General features: G+C 46.2%; 1 protein-coding gene across 1 annotated transcript in view; it reads right to left on the minus strand.

The window, feature by feature from the left end:
* Positions 1 to 10150, minus strand: part of mrtfaa (myocardin related transcription factor Aa) — a gene marked incomplete at its 3' end in the record, with an annotated part of 37564 nt that extends 27414 nt beyond the window's left edge. Inside the window, exons 1-3 of the mRNA XM_084439037.1 lie at positions 10029 to 10150; positions 9121 to 9164; positions 4217 to 4416 (exon numbers count right to left, since the gene is read on the minus strand). Of these exons, the coding sequence (XP_084295163.1) occupies positions 4217 to 4416; positions 9121 to 9164; positions 10029 to 10058 (274 nt within the window). The 5' untranslated portion in view covers positions 10059 to 10150. The remainder of the gene's footprint in view (positions 1 to 4216; positions 4417 to 9120; positions 9165 to 10028) is intronic.
* Positions 10151 to 19428: the final 9278 nt, after the last annotated feature.

The following is a 19428-nucleotide window of genomic DNA, read 5'->3' on the forward strand; positions in this document are numbered from 1 at the left end:
TAGTGTTAGGTTGGCGGTGCTATGTTCAGCTCTAGAGCTCTGTGGTAGTGTTAGGTTGGCGGTGCTATGTTCAGCTCTAGAGCTCTGTGGTAGTGTTAGGTTGGCGGTGCTATGTTCAGTTCTAGAGCTCTGTGGTAGTGTTAGGTTGGCGGTGCTATGTTCAGTTCTAGAGCTCTGTGGTAGTGTTAGGTTGGCGGTGCTATGTTCAGTTCTAGAGCTCTGTGGTAGTGTTAGGTTGGCGGTGCTATGTTCAGTTCTAGAGCTCTGTGGTAGTGTTAGGTTGGCAGTGCTATGTTCAGCTCTAGAGCTCTGTGGTAGTGTTAGGTTGGCGGTGCTATGTTCAGTTCTAGAGCTCTGTGGTAGTGTTAGGTTGGCGGTGCTATGTTCAGTTCTAGAGCTCTGTGGTAGTGTTAGGTTGGCGGTGCTATGTTCAGTTCTAGAGCTCTGTGGTAGTGTTAGGTTGGCGGTGCTATGTTCAGCTCTAGAGCTCTGTGGTAGTGTGAGGCCGGCTCCACTCTCAGCCCTCTTCAGAGGAAGCTGGAGAACCAAGGCCAGAGTAGTTTATATTGTCACATGCACAGTAATACAGGGTCAAACAGCAGTGAATGTTTCGAATGAAATATAAATATAAAATGAAATATAAAACGTTGTTACATTATTAAGTAAAAAAAAAAGAAAAGAAAAAAGAAATCAAAAGGGCCATGCAATAAGATGTCAGAAGCAGGAGGTACGATAATCTACTGTTCACTGTAGTGATAATGTTGGGACTTTTATAACTCGGCCTCCGGAGGGACTAGAGACACGGGGGACTAGAGACGCAGGGGACTAGAGACATGGGGGACTAGAGACATGGGGGACTAGAGACACGGGGGACTAGAGACGCGGGGGACTAGAGACGCGGGGGACTAGAGACGCGGGGGACTAGAGACGCAGGGGACTAGAGACATGGGGGACTAGAGACATGGGGGACTAGAGACACGGGGGACTAGAGACGCGGGGGACTAGAGACGCGGGGGACTAGAGACGCGGGGGACTAGAGACGCGGGGGACTAGAGACGCGGGGGACTAGAGACGCGGGGGACTAGAGACACGGGGGACTAGAGACACGGGGGACTAGAGACGCGGGGGACTAGAGACGCAGGGGACTAGAGACGCGGGGGACTAGAGACACAGGGGACTAGAGACACGGGGGACTAGAGACACGGGGGACTAGAGACGCAGGGGACTAGAGACGCGGGGGACTAGAGACACAGGGGACTAGAGACACGGGGGACTAGAGACACGGGGGACTAGAGACACGGGGGACTAGAGACACGGGGGACTAGAGACACGGAGGGACTAGAGACACAGGGGACTAGAGACTCGGAGGGACTAGAGACACGGGGACTAGAGACACTGGGGACTAGAGACACGGGGGACTAGAGACACGGGGGACTAGAGACACTGGGGACTAGAGACAGGGGACTAGAGACTCGGAGGGACTAGAGACACTGGGGACTAGAGACAGGGGACTAGAGAGACAGGGGACTAGAGACACGGGGGACTAGAGACACGGGGGACTAGAGACACGGGGGACTAGAGACACGGGGGACTAGAGACACGGGGGACTAGAGACACTGGGGACTAGAGACACGGGGGACTAGAGACACTGGGGACTAGAGACACGGGGGACTAGAGACACGGGGGACTAGAGACACGGGGTCGGACCTGTTGCTGGCGCGGAACTATTATCGTTAGATTCATTCATAGTGTTTCATTCGCCCGTGCCTCACACACATTCTCCCGTCGACTCGTGGCCGTTTGCAGCGATGTGAAAGGATTCGTTGATACACGTATATCACTTCTGACCACTGATCACCCTGCTTCTCGCTCGGAGAGACTTCTATTCAGAGTTTATTGCTCAGCCAATGAGTTTATTGCTCAGTGCGATCTCAGCCAATGAACGCGGAACTTCAGCGCACCCACAGGCTTCGCAGAGCTGCATGCGTCAAGACGTTAGAGGGGCTCCTTACGTCACAAGCGCCAGCCTCTCACCGCATGCCTCGTTGTCAACTGGAACTAGAGAGCGTTGCTCTTCATTGTTTGACTAAACCCCACAGATTCCCCATCTAATGGCATGACTCATGTTTTCACGGTTGGAAAACATATATGACCTAGCCATACTGTACATCTGATCTATCCAACATGCCTAAATAAGAGTCATCTGATCTATGTTGTGAAATATAATGACTATAACTAATGATAATTCTACCCCCAATGCGCCTAGCCCAAATATACAAATCTATGAGAATCCTAACATTTAGAACAAGCACCAAAAGAGCTACTAAATACCTCAAGCTCTGAACTCTGTGGATTTAGAAAGTAGATGGGGTCCTGAATAGAATATACTTATATAATATACTTTTACTGAGACACCAAGCAGTTTTTTAGGTGCAAAGTTAAATGTACTTCGCAATGGGGGAAAAAATGGTGGCGAGTGTCCCCAGGTGGTGGGCTCTGGTACATGTATGACAGATGTAAGCATGTACAGCGCAGGGGTCGATCTAAAATCCCTTCCACCAGATTTCATCTGATGCAGGACAACAGTAGCCTGGACGCCAGACTCATCGTGAAAAAAATCGCTCTGGGGGGCTGAAAGTCCAGACTCACTCGTGAAAATGTCTTCTTTTTAAAAAAAATAATAATTACAGGACCCAAGTGGGTCTTTATTAGGCCACACATTAGGTGACACGTTGCACACACATAGTGAGAGGTCGATATGACACACAACGCACACAACACACACACACAAACACAGACAATTCTTGGGTGTCGCCAGTGGAAATTGTCCAGTGGATTTATCCCATCCCAGCTGTCCTCCTCCAGGGGCAGCCAGGAGCAGTGGGCAGCCATCGTTCATGGCGCCCGGGGACCAAGTCCAAGTGCTCAGTCCCGGTCTTGGTCAGGGACCGGACTGTAGAGCGTCTGTTCTTCTGCATGTTTTTCGTATTGGGTTCTTTTGGTAGAAAACCCTTGCGAACACGGGGAGAACATGCAAACTAGGTACTGTGCCACCGTGCCGCACGTGAACAATTTTGGGGTTCAGTGTCTTCCTCAAGGACACTTCGGCACACTCCGGAAGCTGGGATCAAACCGGGGACCTTGCGATCCCCAGCCGGCCGCTCTGACGTGCTGTCCCTACTGTATATGCCGCCCTTTTTGCATTGAGTCTGGCTTCCAGACAAAGACAATAGGCCGCCATTGTAAATGAGAACTTGTTCTTAATGACCTGCCTGATGAAATAAAGGTTAAATAACTATACAAACTCTCCCAGCTCAGCAGACAGACAGGAGTGCAAAGCACCATGGGAGGTTTAATAAGACTTGCTTATGACACGGTGCTGCAGTCCTTTAAATAATATTGCACAATAACTTCCTCTTGAAAGAAGGTTTGGTTTTTTTTATGTTTTACTCTAGGTGGGTTTTTTTTTTTCTGTTTTACTCTAGGTGCTGCTGCCCAGGGTATCAACTTTCTTCTCTAGTATCAGTTCTTTATTAGAGCTGGTCACGTTCAAATGAATTTCAGGCCTGCTCTCCTCCTCCTCCTCCTCCTCCTCCTCCTCCTCCTCCTCCTCCTCCTCCCCTCCTCCTCCTCCCATGTGTTTCTGCAGCCTCTGAGTCGAAGGAGAGAATACCGTTAAACTGCATTCAAGGTGACTTTTGGCCTTGAATGCACATTTCCTCCTCTCTCCTCTCCTCCCCCTTTCTGGTCTCTCTGTGGAATTGTAACAACTTAGCCAAGTATCTCTTCCTCCCTGACCACCGTGAAATAAACTCCTCACCGGAGAGTGGGAGGAAAGACAAGCACATTGTGTGCCAACTGCCAAGTTGAATAACGTACAGCAATATAACTTGACCAATTTGTAAGCGAGCGAGAACAGCCTGAGGGTAAGCTGCCTGTTTATAACTCCTACAACTGCACTATTTCTAGGTGCCCTTTAACCAATGGTCATGCAGCTTATTGATGCTTCTGCTTCTCCCGTGTGAGTTCCCATGATGCACCGAGTGGACCACCAGGGTAATATTCAAATGGACTACAATGTCTTCCAACCAAAAACAATAACCATAACTTGCTCTTGTTGGACAGTGCCGTTTTATCATGAGAAACAGAACACAAGTCACACAAGTCAACTAAGTGTTCACTCAATCATTCATGATGGCTCATGAACAACACTCACCATTCTTCCTCTCTCTGAGGGGCAGAAGGTTAGGCGCCGGCTGCAGAGACAGCTCCTGAAGCTCATTGGTCACGGCCTCACTCTGTGGGCTGGGGGCGGAGCCAGTAGATGTGGCAGGGGCCGAGACGCCAGGGCTTGGCTCCTCCCCTGACTGGGCCTCCATGGTTGCCAAGGAGATGAGGGAGGCTGACGGGCAGGACCTGTGAGATAAAACCAACAATTAAAATTAACACCTGCCACCGGCCAAATGCAGGTAAAATTTCCAATTGGTGACTAGATTTCAGAAGGCTATCTGAAAATGATTTTTTCATCTACAGTCCCCTTGGCAGGAGACTCACCGTGAGCCAAAAAGTTAATTTTCACCTCTGTCCACTGTCATGGATCCAGGTCCATCCCCATCTCTATCCTCGACCTTCATCATCACTCCATCCTATTGCTTGATCACCCCCCCCCCCCCACCCTCCCACCCCCGCCTCTCTGAAGCCCAGTTATCCGAGCTCCTCCACAGCAGTGAAGACGTAACAGACACTCCGGTATCCCTAACTCAATAATGGCCCTGATCAAGGCTCCGAACCGGTTCAAGGAACGGAAACGAAAACCGAAAACGAACGGTATTTTACGAGGAACAGAAACAGGAACGAAAACGAAATGGTCTTTAATTGTTCCAGAACAGAAACGTTAATTTGAAATCTTTAAAACCGGTTAATAACGTTATTTTTTCGTTCTTTGTAGTAGGCCTATATAACTTAAAAATAATTGTAAAAAAGAAGAAAACTGAGCCTTTTATGGCCGAATAGGCTAAATTAAATTAATTACATTTGTAGCCTACATCTTGTCCTGTTTTTGTAATGTAGCCTAGGCCCCTAAATCTGTTATTTCACAGTCAGGATCTTAAATGCTTGCTTAGCGAAATGAAGAGATTTAGATATTACAACAACACACAACATGCATAGCCTAGTTCCGACTAGGGATGTGCGCAGCGACTATTTTCACTGATGACTAGACGGTGGTTTTGTAACCGATTACATGACTAGTCTAAAAACAGGATTCCCAAGTTTCTACAACAAGTGCTATTTAGAAAAATTGAGGATGTTTCTCAAACTCTGCAAGCTAAGATGCATGACTATTCTTGATGTTTCCCAACCACTCAGCGGCAGCCAATTTGCACGCATTGCGCAGGGCTGTCACACACTCTCCTTTGTTTTCCAGTGCAAAACAGTAGTTCAGCCTGTCCTTACAGCTTATTACTTAGCAAAGATATCAATGTGATTTATTTTGTTTAATTGAAAAAGAGTAGGCTAGCCTATAGCCTGTAATGTTTCAGTAGGCTAAAACTAGATTTCACATAAAGACCGCGGATGTCAGAGAGGGCAATAACGTTCGAAGGCAAATTTATTCCAACATTGGTCCACAAAGAATGATGCAAATAATAAAGTGAAAGAAATAATAGCCTACTGTGCAAATATAATGTTTTATATGGACCTGCCTACTGTGCAAATATAATGTTTTATATGGACCTGCGTGTCTGCAATAAAGTTCCTCTATCTTTATAACCAACATTCAGCGGAAGCCAATTTTCACTCGTTGCGCATCTCGCTCCAAGTATGGTTTGGCTATTTAAAACACGGAGTAGGCCTACAGTTGCTTGGATGTATACTAGTATGCATAAACCTATGTTTTGCGAATTTAATGGTCTGCCTCCTTCAGAGTTCAACTCGGCAATTAGGCTGTGAAAGCGAGCGCGCCTCTTGGAATCTAGTCATAGCCTATTGTTGCACAGATTTCTGTCACGTCTTGACTTTCACAAACCAAATGATTAGGCTACATTAATTAATATGAGCACACTTTAGTGACAATGTGCCGTACAACCCTGATCATTGAATAGCATAAGTTCAATTACTATAATATTAAAGACCGCGGATGTCAGACGATAGGCTACGTATTACGCGTATAGGCGCCAAATCCGGAGCTCCCATACAAAAGGAACGCAGCATAAACAATAGGGATTGTGCAGATGAATGAATGAGGTGACTAATTATTTATAAATAACATAAAACATTACAAAACGAAATAAAAACAAACAATAGGCCTACAGGCGCAGAATAAAATAGCTTGCAGCAACAGTACAAGAAAATATTTGTACAAGAAATTCTGTAGGCCTATAGTCTTAATAGGCTAACACCCCCGGAACGGTGAACGGAACGTTATTTTTCGTTCTTAACCGGTTCAGGAACGCTATGTTGGTGGCGGAACACGAGAACGGAAACGTTAAATATTCTGGTTCTGCTCGGAGCGAACCGATTGAAAAATAATTTCGTTTTTAAGCCCTGGCCCTGATCCAGGAGGACCCGCTCCATCCCCATGACAACACACCATAACAGGCCGCAAGAACTGCTCCCAACACTTGCCTCACCATGGCAACACCTTACATAATCTCAGTCCTTGTGTGTGCAGAATCCCGACACTTCACATACAGTAATTACACATGGAGAGAGCCTGCCTCACAGCAAGCATGATGAAGTTGACTGGGTTCAAGAAAGAGAATGTGTTTTCGTATTGTCAGTTCCAATACCCTCACAACATGACTAAAGCCCAGTTTATACGGCTCATGGCTCCTAGCTCTGGGCATTAACTCACAATTGCCGAAAGCTATGAGCCATGAGCTATATACTGTAGCTTCTCTTAGACTAAAACTGATTGCTGTCTTAGGCTTAAGCTGAACAGTCATGCATGTAATCAGAACAGTCATGCATGTAATCAGTCAGTCAAACAGCAAAATACCCAAAGGTCCTTTGAAACACAATACCTGACTGAATCTACAGCTATTTACTTCCAAGGACCGGTTTGGCTCATTCTAAGACATGTGCAGTCAGGTGCTAGAAGTGGAATTAGACTAGTTACTGTATCTATTTTCCATCTCTTCACAGCGCCAGTTTGCTGCAGAATGTAAGCAAACTGGACAGACGGAATGCATCTCCACACCAAGAAATCAGTTACAGCCTCAGTCAGGACATGACAGGGTCACATGTGATGTAACTGACCTCAGCAATCTGACATGGAGCGCATGTGAGACCAGCCTTGTTCAAATTCTAGTTTTAATCATAATGAACGTTGAGGTTAGTTCAGCTCAGGTGGGGTAGCACCCAAAACTAGCTTTAAAGGTCATGATCATGTCTGAGATTTCTCTATATGAGTTAAGAAGAGAACAAGCTGGTGAAGAGGCGGGGATCTGAGACAAACAAGATCGGTCTCCTCAGCGGCATACACAAACAAGCATGGAGAAGCTGATTGTCAGTTCTGGTTATGTACCATGTAGGACTAGATTGGAAATAGCCAATAGTTATTCCCCCAAATAAATGGTCAATGGACTGCACTTACAGTATATAGCACTTTTATCCAAAGCGCTTTACAATGCCATTGGCCAGTGTATATTAGGGGTGTAACGATACACTAATCTCACGATATGATACGATACACGATATTGGGTTGACGATAACAATACGATACGATACACTAAGGGCAGGTGTGAAGCGTTGCAGTAGCACTGCTGTTCACACCAATAGTGCATTTCTCCACATCTCTACTCCACTACACTTTGTGAATTTCGAGCTTAACTGTTGTAATATCATGGATAGGCCTAGACAAAAGACGGGTTTGTTACCAGCGTTGTGTAGCCAGTGTTCACTGATATACAATAAACATATCACAATATTGTTTTCAGCCTGACGATACGTATTGTGACGTTTCTGTATCGCGATATTTTGTGGCACGATATATTGTTACACCCCTAGTTTATATACAGGTATATTTTACATTTTAAACCCAGCATTAACCTTCAGCTCAAACCCAATGGGAATCCTTGTGATGTCTCTGTTTAAAGTTGTGAGGAGTCATGAAGACAACCTAGTGAAGAGGCCTGCTCCTGCTGGGTCCTGCTGCCACAACTTGAGATCAGGTTGTCACAATGTCACTGAGGCTGCTCGGCCGTTATTACACGGTGTCTGGTTAATCCATGCCAGGTGATGGAAAGAAGCCAATCATAGAGCTATAACAAGCACAATGACTATTTTCCTTTTATATATTGTCGAATCCTTTTATATATTGTCGAATAAAGTCAATCAATCAATCAATCAATCAACCATTGCCATGGTCTTGGTAAATCCTGTGTTTGTGTGGGTGTGCAAAAAACAGCTGTGACATTATGTATTACAATCCCTGAAATAGGCCTGATGTAAATGGTAAATGGACTGCACTTATATAGCGTTTTTCCACCTTAGCGGCACTCAAAGCGCTTTACAATGGCCTCTCATTCACCCATTCACACACACATTCACACACCAATGGCGGTAGCTGCCATGCAAGGTGCTAACCTGCTCATTGGGAGCAATTTGGGGTTAGGTGCCTTGCTCAAGGACACTTCGACATGTGGACAGTCGGAGCTGGGATTCCTGACCCTTCGATCATTGAACGACCCACTCTACCAACTGAGCTACAGCCGCCCCATGATGTAGTATGAAGTGAATTGAAATAGCCTAATAAAACTGTTACAACAAAGACCTATTTCAGCTAGAGTAGCCTAACTAATATGACTAACTAATATTATTTTAACAAATGTTGGAATGAAACCAGAACAAATGTGAGCTGCAAACAGTGTCATGAGTTTTCCTGTATTACATTAGCCATTTTGACTCAACACCTGGAAAAGAGATGTGTGTGTGCATATATATACGCTGATTTCTTAAGTTAACTAATAAGAGTTTTGACAGATTAGACCTAACATATCTTTGGCCAAAAAAATAAAATCTGGTCTACCTTGAAGTGAGATCAGTAGCAAGAACACAATAAAGATGAGTGAGCTCAACCCATGAGTGAAATTAGATGTTTGTGCTTACCTGCTCTATTACCTGTTCAACAAGGTCCAGGGGTTTTCCATTTCAGTAGGGATATTCTAATTGTGAGCAAAAGTGATAGATGGGGGAGGGGAAGACAGGGAGATAAAGAAAGAGAAAGATTAATATTATATTGGTTCACTTTTTATCAGCATCTCCATTCTTTACTTATGCCCCACGATCGACACAAACGTGCAGACAGCTTCGCATTTTTAGCGGAACCAGAAGGAAGATGAAAAAGCAGCAGTTATGATGTTTCAAATGACCCCAGATGCCAGGTGACCCACTTCAGTCTCACACTCACTCTCTAAATATGTGAAGCAATCACAGCATGCGCATAATTGCCCATATACACGTTATAGCAGCCTATACTTAACAGTACAGCTTGCTGTTGTCTTCAATCATTGAGACATTAAGATAAGTTCAAACACTTTCCATAATGTGAACAGACTATATGCAAAACATAAGTTAGTCAGAGAATATGCCAGCTTAGCATGCTTGGTCTGCTACTATCATGCATGTTTTATGCCACGAAGTCAAACCATAATATAATACACATTTAGTTAACATATACCACATCGCCCATGTTTCTGCAATAAAGTTGTCAAACTAATACGATAGCTAGCTACCGTACGACCATTAGTGTTAGTAATCCATCAAACGTAGTGGCTAAATAAAGATAGCACTAGCCAACTGTGGGGTAAATATTTGCTTTAAGCACTCGTTAGATCTTTATAATGAGGCCCATGAACCATAACGATAACAGAGTTAGTTAGCGTTAGTTCGTCTGGCTGCGAAAGTTTGATCTTAACATTAGCCTAAACTAGCTGTCAGCTGGCCTAGCTACTGTAGCTTAGCTAGCTTGCTGGCTGCTCACGCCTCTACTCGTGCTAGAGGCAGTCTGAATAGAACTCGCGAGCTACCTTTAAAGTGTTGACAGCAGGAACATCCATGACATACGACTGTACATTGGTCCACAGTTAAACCACTTTATTTTGCTAACGACTGCTGTTAAAGAAAGCAATGTAGTTAGCTACAGCCCGGCGGCCCCGGTTGTGTCGCTGATGATGCTGACCGCTGCTGACGCTGTACCATCATTTCCGAATTCCGATCATCTAAAAAAAAAAAAAAAACTTTTTCCGCAGCATCAAATAGACATCCAACAAAAACTATGGTGCAAAAAGAACAACATCGTATCTGAAGCCCATAAATCCTGTTTATAAACAGTGGGCTACATTTAAATTCTGTCGTTAGAAATGTTGGCTAGAAATGTTTTATACAAGATGCAGTCTAATCTAGTTGAAAATATAGTCGATTTGTAAAAGGTCCGCATAGCGAACAGCATCATTCCACAGTATAACACTACCACTTTTTTTACCCTTGGAGGAATTGGTTTGCAGCAGTAATGCCTATAGCCTTCTTTTACCTAAACAATCATTTTTGAGACCAAAGGCGAATTAAACCTTCTTGAAAAGTGTCGCTTGACAAATATTGGGCTTTAAGAACGCAACAGAGCCACTCCCCCTGATTGAAATGCCCCTCAACTCTGACCATTTTGAGCATGTGAATACACACCCACGGCCACTACAATACCCCCCAGATACACATACTGTACACACACGCACTCACACTGTAGCCTACACATGTAAGGCCATGGGTGCACCATCAGTGAGCCGCTATGCACACTCATAGATAAGTCAATAAGGCTTATAGCACCACTCAGAGGCCATCCGCAATCTATCAGAAAGGAATTAAACCATTGGGCTGGATGCTATTGGGACCAATGAAGCCGAAATCCACCAGTTGTCTGTGAGTTTGGCGCCCTCTGTTATCATTTCACAGTGGCAACATCACAACGCCATAGAGTAGGCTACACAGTATAGCATGAACACAAGATACACTGTCTGCATTAACAGCAGAGCATATGAGATAAGTTTAAGATTTAACACAAGACCAAACACAATCAAATCAATCAATCAAAGCTTTATTTGTATAGCGCATTTCATACCCAGAGGCAACACAATGCGCTTTACAGAGAACAAGGGAGGTGGGTATACGACCCACTCTCTACATATTCCAGAGGGAAGCAAAACAACAGTAATCACCCGGGGGCCAGATAAGTGAGCTGTAAAAATTCTTCCCTGACCCCTCTCAACAAGGCGATCGAGCAAGCTCCAGGAGTGGAATACATGGAATACATGAGAATGTAATGTATTGAACATATTGAGTAGGCTATATTATTCTACTTGGTCTTCTGGAAGGGCTTGTACAGTCCAGTGCTGATTGCAGGGAACATCCGCACCAGAAGAGGGTGCTTGACATGTTTCTTCTCTGGCTAATTGGTGGAGGTGGGAGTAGATTCCTCAGCAGCATGGGCCGCTGGAGGATGGACAGAGAGAGCTGATTATATTCCATACAGTAGACCATATGGTCTATTTTCAGACAAGTTCTGATCTTACAGTATTGTGTCCTGTGGCCAAGTTATTCTATTGCACAAATCTTACGAATTTAGTGTTTTTCTTCATATGATCTCTTCATGTTGGACTCTGCTGCCTGGAGGACTGCTGCTAAGGAATGCCCTTGCATTGTTTTCTGAAAACATGTACTTACAGTAATACTCTAACATGCTTAGACAATCAAATGGGTTTCCCTGTGAAAATCTTATCTAGTCTTAAAACATGCGTTATGTACAGCATAATGTGTGAAATGTGTTTAAAATAGCCTACCTGATATGAACATTTGATGTAGAATGTCAAAGGCCATACCTCCAAGCTGAACTTGTGATTTCCAAGCCAAAGGAGGACCCAAAACCTCCCTTTACCTTTCATCCCAGACCCAGTGGCTGAGACAGGTTTCTAGATAGAAGATAAAGCTCAGAAATGTCGTCCTCTTCTTTCTCCAGTTCTTACTACATCACTGATACCTACTGTAAGAGAGGGAGGCTTTAAAATCACGTTTCATTCATAAAAACCATAGAAAATTCCAAAATAAAAAATGCTTTCCTTTTTTTTTTATTCTAACCAACCCTCCGCACCTCCCCTGAATTTCTTTGGGGCCCCCCAGGGGAGGCCCGCCTCACAGTTTGGGAATGCCTGACCTACAGTAACAGAGCTCCCAGTAGAGGTTCTGCAGGAGGAGGAGGAGTGCAGCTTCTGTGGCTGGAGACATGAGGTGTGATGTCACATCCAGGGAGGCCTCCTCATCAAGCCCCCACGAGGGAGGGGGGAGGGGGAGAAGAAGAAGCAGGTGTTTCACCGACTCCTCAGCAAAACTATCCACCAGCTCGGATGTAAAAAGCCTTATTATTAGCCTGTGCTCCTCTCCTCATGCATGTAGTCAGCGCCGTGACACGGTCCTGCCTGCCAACACTGTTCCTGTCAAAAGGATGTCTCCCTCCTGTGACATCACACTCGGTAATTATACTGGCAACATCTGCCATGATGTGGCTGGTGTCACCTCTGTCTCAGTGTCTTCAGACGTGTCAATAGTGGTGCTCCTGAAAATGGGGGTACCTCACTGGGAATGGGTGGCCTTGGCTGGAAGTGAAAAGATCATATCCTCCTGGGTCTTCTTCTTGGATGAGGAAGAGGATGACAAGGGCAATGTGGTTCTCTGTGGCTCCTCACCTCTCCATCATGCTGAGCCCCATCCAGGTTGTCGCATAAGGCTTCAACCAGACCATGTAGCTGAGAGAACTGCTCCTCTGATAGCTTCAGATCTTCAGATCTGGACAATTGATCCAGGACCTCAACCAGGATCTGGCAGAGACCTTTCTTTGTCTCAGCCATGGTTGCTCCACTGCTTACTGCTGCCAGAAGGCCACCAGAGTGCCCCAGATCTTCAGTGCAGTGAGTGGACTGGTATGGGCTTAGTGTTGGTAGTGAAACCTCATAAGGGGAGGATTCCGACTAAGCGACTGGAAGGGAGTGGTGGGAAAAGCAGTCCTTTGATTCCAGGAGTCCCCCTTTAACCTGCATATATCCTTGAAGCATGAAATAATCCAAAGTCGGATCTGTGCTGATATGGGCTGGACTCGTCTGATATCTCTCACACAGCATCTAACCACCCCCGCTGTGACATCTCAGACCTGTGTATCACCATCATTGTCTTAAGGACCTCAATGGTTGTCCTGTCTAGTAGGACCTGAGTGACCTGAAGTGTGCAAAGCGCCACCCCTGGTCGAGAGGTCTCACTCTGACCACTTTCTCTCATGAAATAACCGCTGAAAGAACAGGCTGGCTCTTACTGGCTAGTGTAGGAGCAGAGTAATCCTGCATCTGAGGTTCCTCTACCCAAGGTGGGGCAATATCTGCTCCACGGGCCACTAATTTGGAACTCCTTAGCTTGTTTGTATGATACAGCTCTGGGTCGCTTGTCTCCACTGCCATCCATTTCTGTCTCCACCGGAGCCAGGGCGCCGCCCCAGCCCAGGTCTCTGGCACTCAGGCTCCCTGGAGTTCCTACTTTCCACCACCAGGGCTGGGGCGTGTTCCCGCTCCTCATCCCCAGCACCCAGTCCAGCCCCAGGCTCCCCAGCACCTCAGCACGAAAGTGATGCCAGAGGATGCCCTTGCAGATGAGGGAGGCTTTATTCTGCGTCCATGAGGCTCTGCCAGAGCCTTTAGAGAAAACGACGGTTACTGTACGTATTGTAACCCTAGTTCTATGAGTGGAGTGAAGCCCTACAAGGCCAGCTCCTTATTGGCTCAACCAATCGTGGCTAACTACATTGATTGAATAAAAAAAAACATACACGCACCTGTGCCCAACTAGACCCAGTGAAACTACTTTCAGCGAGCAGACTGGGGTTCATCAAAGTCTGCACCCTGCGGGGCTTGGCTCCACGCGTAGAACTAGGGTTACAATACAACCGTCGTTCTATTTCATGGAGCTCCGCCCCACAGAGCAAGCTCCTGTAATGGGAAATTGTGTTTTTGAATGTTCTCTATCATATCAATATAATAAAGAATGTGTTCTGTGTACTCTGTATGTTTGAACTCCTACAGGGAAAACCCTGACCTTATACGGGCCTTCCCTTTCCATGTCTCTAAGCCATTCCCCAGAGTTTGCATACCGATACTCCCTACCATGCGCTCCTCCTAACCTCTGGGGTGGGCATTCGGGGTCTATTGAGTGACTGTTGCCAGATGTGCTGTCCCATGTTCCTTTGTTATTCTAATGACAGTCTCTTGATGAGTGGTTGGTGTCTGGTTTGCCAGATAGGGATGTGAAACCAGTTTTGGGCTGTTCAGGCACGGTTTAAGTAATGACTTTTCTTTGACGTATGCCCGGCGGGGCTGGTGCATACTTCTCCTTTTTGGGGAAGTGGGAAACACCCGCATGACAGTAGCCTATCATTAATAACACTTGTATGCTTGTATTCTTATGTGACATTTGACATGATGTGCATCCTATAAGTATCGACCCCTGATGTGTCTCGGGGCTCGTTCTCTCACTCTTGCTCTGAGGAACGGACCTTTTCTCGAGAAAACCTTTGTACCGGTATTCTTTAATAAACTTTGTTTTACTCTTTGTCGCTCGGCCTTCAACATCATTAAAAAGAACACGATGCACCTTCCCCCACACTCCTTATTGGCATCTGCAGAAACTCTCAGGCAGACTAGGCAGTGCCGAAAAGCGTGTCCTGAAGGACGCTGCCAGCTCCACAGTGAGTCGCTGGCTAGTTATCTTCTTCTTTCTTCTGTCGTACGCGAGCTGAAAGTTTCTAGGAGCAGATGTTTCGTCCTGAAAGCTATGATAGCTACGCTTGGTTAAGCCAATAAAAAGCTTGCCCTGTGGGGCTTAGCTCCACTCATAGAACTAGGGTTACAATACGTAACTGTCACTTTTGATGTTCGCGGCCTGCAACACAGTGAATGAGCCCACAGGGTTCACATCGTTCCAGCTGCTCTATGGCCACGAGGCCCAAGGACCCTTATGGCTGTTCAAGAGCCACCTGGTGGGCGACGACATGCCGGCCCAGATAGCAAGCGGATGTGTATTAATTCTGGGCCATATACAGTATGGGCCAGAACTAAGCCATAAGGGCCAGATCTGGCCTGTATATGGCCCAGATCCGCTTGCTATCTGGGGGATGATCCGTTGGAGTATGAGGTGCATTTCATGGATCAGTTACAAGCTGCTTGTGAGTCTGCCTGTCTGAAGTTAGCTGGGGCCAAGGTCAGGATGAAGCAGCAGTACGACAAAAAGGCCCACCTGTGCAGTTTTAGGCCAGGGGGACCAGGTTCTGGTGCTACTGCCAGCTGGTGGTGTTAAACTGGTAGTGCACTTCGAGGGGCTGTATACGTTGGTGCACCCCTATGGGCCCTTGCAGTTACATGATGTGTGAAGTCCTGGTTGTGCCACATAAACCTGCTTAAACCGTATGTAGGGTGCAGATGAGGACGAGGCCAAAGTGGGCTACACCCCTCAGGAACCCTTGCATGTGCATCTGCAGAACACAGAAGCGGTGAAGGGCCTTCAGGTGGAGGACGTCCCATGGGGGGTTGTTTTAAGACTGCCCAGGGGTGACTCCACTAGTAGTCCATGACGTTGATACGGGTGCTGCAGATCCCATCAAGCAGCACCCATACCGTCTGGCCCCTCCTAAGCACGTCCTGGTGCAGCAGGAGATTGACTACATGCTAGAGATCGGGGTCATTGAGAGGGCAGAGAGTGCGTGGATCTCTCCCGTGGTCCTAGTGGCCAAGGAAGGGGGTGCCCATCGCCTCTGTATTGTGAATGCCGTAACTCGGTCCGATGCCCACCCGATCCCTCGCATAGAGGACCACATCGATCAGGCGGGTAGGGCCATGTATCTAAGTTTGACCTCCTAAAGGGTTAGTGGCAGATCTCCTCGGCTGAGGATACTAGATTCAAGAGGTCTCTGCCTTCATGACCCCTGGGGCTCAGTACATCTGCTGGGACTTGTCGTTCGGGAGGAAGTGCTTCCAGCACCTTATGAACCAGGTCACCAGGGGTCTGCGCAACGTTGTCACGTACATCAACAACGTGGTGGTTTATAGTAACTCCTGGGAAGATCACATAGAACATGTCAGGGCCCTATTCTCTCATGTGGCAGAGGCCCAGCTAGTGGTAAACCTGCCCAAATGTGAGTTTAGGCAGGGGCAAGTCACATACCTAGGCCATGTAGGGCGTGGTGAGGTGCTCTTGCGGGCCACTAAGGTCAGAGTACTCGGTGCCAGAGAACCGGAGGCAGCTCATGCGAGTGTTAGGGATGGCGGAGTCCTATAGAAGGTTTGTCCTGAACTTCGTGACCATTGTCACTCACACACTCATAGACTTACTGAAGAAAGGGGTCGTGGTCGTGGTCTGTGATTCTTGTGATTGTGATTCTTGCACTTTGCCTTCAGCACTAGATTATGCTCTTAGTCACTTGTTTTAGAGGGAAGATGCACTTGTGAGTTCTGGCAAGTAGTAGTACATTGGCTCTTCCTACGTTAAATGCAATTATTGTTAGTCGCTTTGGATAAAAGCGTCTGCTAAATGACTGTAATGTAATGTAATGTAAATGTAATGTCTGCGGACTGTCAGATAGCCTTAGATGCCATCAAAGCTATACTGACATGTGAGCCCATACTAGTGGCCCCGACTTTGCACGGTCTGCTTTGCTTGTGCCTGGCCGTCGATGCCTCCAACGTGGGGGTTGGCAGGGTTCTTCTTCAGGCAGCATGATGGGCTAGAATGGCCAGTGACTGAGATTTTTCTAAGAAATTGAACTGCCATCAAAAGAACTACTCTACCATAGAGAAAGAGGCCCTGGCCCTAGTGCTGACCATCCACCGGGTATACGTATCCAGTGTGGCAGGAGATTACCATAATCCCCTGACCCCGAAACACTAGGGTATTTAGGTGGAGCCTGAGCTTGCAGCCTTATGGTCTGGTCGTGAAAAACATGGCGGGTAAGTCATTGTGGACGCCCTCTCATGTGGGGCCATGTGAGGAGGGGAGAGTGTCCATGCCGGTAGATAATAAGCCCAGTCTCAGACTGGAGGATGGTGCATATGCCCAATTGCAGACTTAGTATCTGCTCTCCTTGTAGCCAGTGATCGTCTTGCTCAGGCCTACTGGCAGTCTGTTACTGCTCTTTTCCTTAGATGTGATTTATGTGTTTCGGGAAGGACTAAAGGCCCTACAGAGAGTGGTACTGTACGGCCAGCTGAACTTACAGGAGGGCCACTCCCCCACCTTGAGGACATCTACACCAGAAGATGCAAGACCAAGGCTAACAGGATCCTGAAAGACCCCAGCCACCCAGGAAAGTGACTGTTCTCTCTGCTACGGTCAGGAAAGAGATACCACACTCACATGGCGAGCACGGAGGGACTCAGGAAAAGCTTCCTGAATGAGCATGTAGTGTATATAGAATATCTTGTGTACATAACATAACCACATGCAAATACAACTTAATGTAAATATACCTCACCTCACCGCCCCCCCCAACAGTTCATTCTGAAAGACCTACTGTAGAAGCACAAGTCCCTGGGCCAAGAAAGCCGCCCTCAAACTTTCCATCTTCTCAAGCAGTTGGAAGCCCAGCGGTCTCGAGCATCTCTCACACACTCTCCAACCACCATTACTTTACCCCAGTCACCAGATGGTGTGGCCTTTCACCTCCGCACAGATCACTCCCACCTAGGCACACCTCAACTCTACTGCTCCACCCAGGGGTTAGCTGGTGTAACTTCAGGTCCACTGATACACATAGGCTAAATCTATACAATGGGTTTTGAAAATAATAACTAGCCCGGGGATTGGAAGCACGTAACATTATCCTCTTTCTCCATATCTTCTTCTTCAACAATGTGGACACACAGACACACAATCTCAGCAGTGCCATTCAAATCTTTAAATTATTTACTTTTCTCAATCTCCATATACCCAAAACATATCCCCTTAAACAATATACGGGGGCCTTGAGGTACCTACAGTAGACTACTCAGACAGAGCTAACAAGCAAAAAATCTGGCTAAGGTAGTATTCTTAGTGCAATATTTTGCCATGCGAAACACGGTTTGGTGGAAACTCTTCAATTACCATCAGTTGATCAGTAATTGATATTAGTCTTACCTTATTTGGTAAAGTAAGTTTCGCCTTGACATAGGGCTAAAGGAAAAGCACACTGCATGAATCCAGTTTAGAGACTCACCACCCTGCTTCTAGGCCACTACTTTCCACCTTTATTACGTGAATAAACGCAATAGACATCACAAGTGTGACAAAACGTCTGCATGCAGCTCTGTGCTGGTATAGTTATGGTTAAGGCCATCTTTTTTTCTCTTTTTTTTTATTTTTTAGATTGGACCGGATTTGAGGCCTATAGTCCAATCAGCCTGCACTTCACAAAAGCCTACTGTACACTAGCAATGCATTTGCTCACAGGAGTTGTTGATACTCTTGCTTCCAACATTTATTGAGAAGATGCCTCAAGGGAATCGCAAATACAGACAGTTAAAGTAATTTAGACCTACAATCACTTCAGAACATACACACGTGATCAACAAGCTGGGGACAACTGACTGACGACAAAACTGTATGAACAATACAATTTAGTGGCGCCATGGTAAATAATAAAAAGTCAGAGGGTCAAAGACTTTACCTTTGCAATGTAACGTTAAAGCTCAGTAGCCAATTAGACTAGGCTACCTTGTACCCCCTAATACCCCCTAATCTTTTCAAATACTGCTTGAATTTCAACTCAATCCATATGATAACCCTGTTAAAAGACAGTTACATACTGTACATCCTCAGTATAGTATAACATTTCTTGCAAAAGTGTGTGGTTGTGGGACCTAACGTTACCTAAACCATGGACAGCCCTAATTATTCAATAGGCCAGGGTTTCCCAACCTGGGGTCAGGGCCCCCCTTAGCGGGACACCAACGAACCCAAGGGGGGCGCCAGGCCTCAGACAATTTGAGGCCTTAATATTAGCTAGACAAATATTTGTCAAAGAATCATGTTATTGACATTCACACAGCAATTTAAACTAAATACATAATTATGTCTGATGAGGGGCCAAAAAGCCTTCAATATTTATGACACTAAAATAACATATAAATTCAACAAATTAATCTGAGACTATGAATCGTGTCAACATTAATATTACTGCTACACTGGCGAAGCGCTTCATTGTACCATAACTTACACCTGATGAGGGGGAGGGGGGGGGGCGGCTCAAATCCCATCAAGTGTAAGTTAGGGGGGCTCTGTGAAAGAAAGGTTGGGAACCCCTGCAATAGGCTATGCAACATTCTGTAACGTCAGTGTCGGAAAGGTGAGGAACTGTAGAGATTATGGAAG

Source organism: Borostomias antarcticus (assembly GCF_949987555.1).
Source record: "Borostomias antarcticus genome assembly, chromosome: 5".
NCBI classification, from domain to species: domain Eukaryota; kingdom Metazoa; phylum Chordata; class Actinopteri; order Stomiiformes; family Stomiidae; genus Borostomias; species Borostomias antarcticus.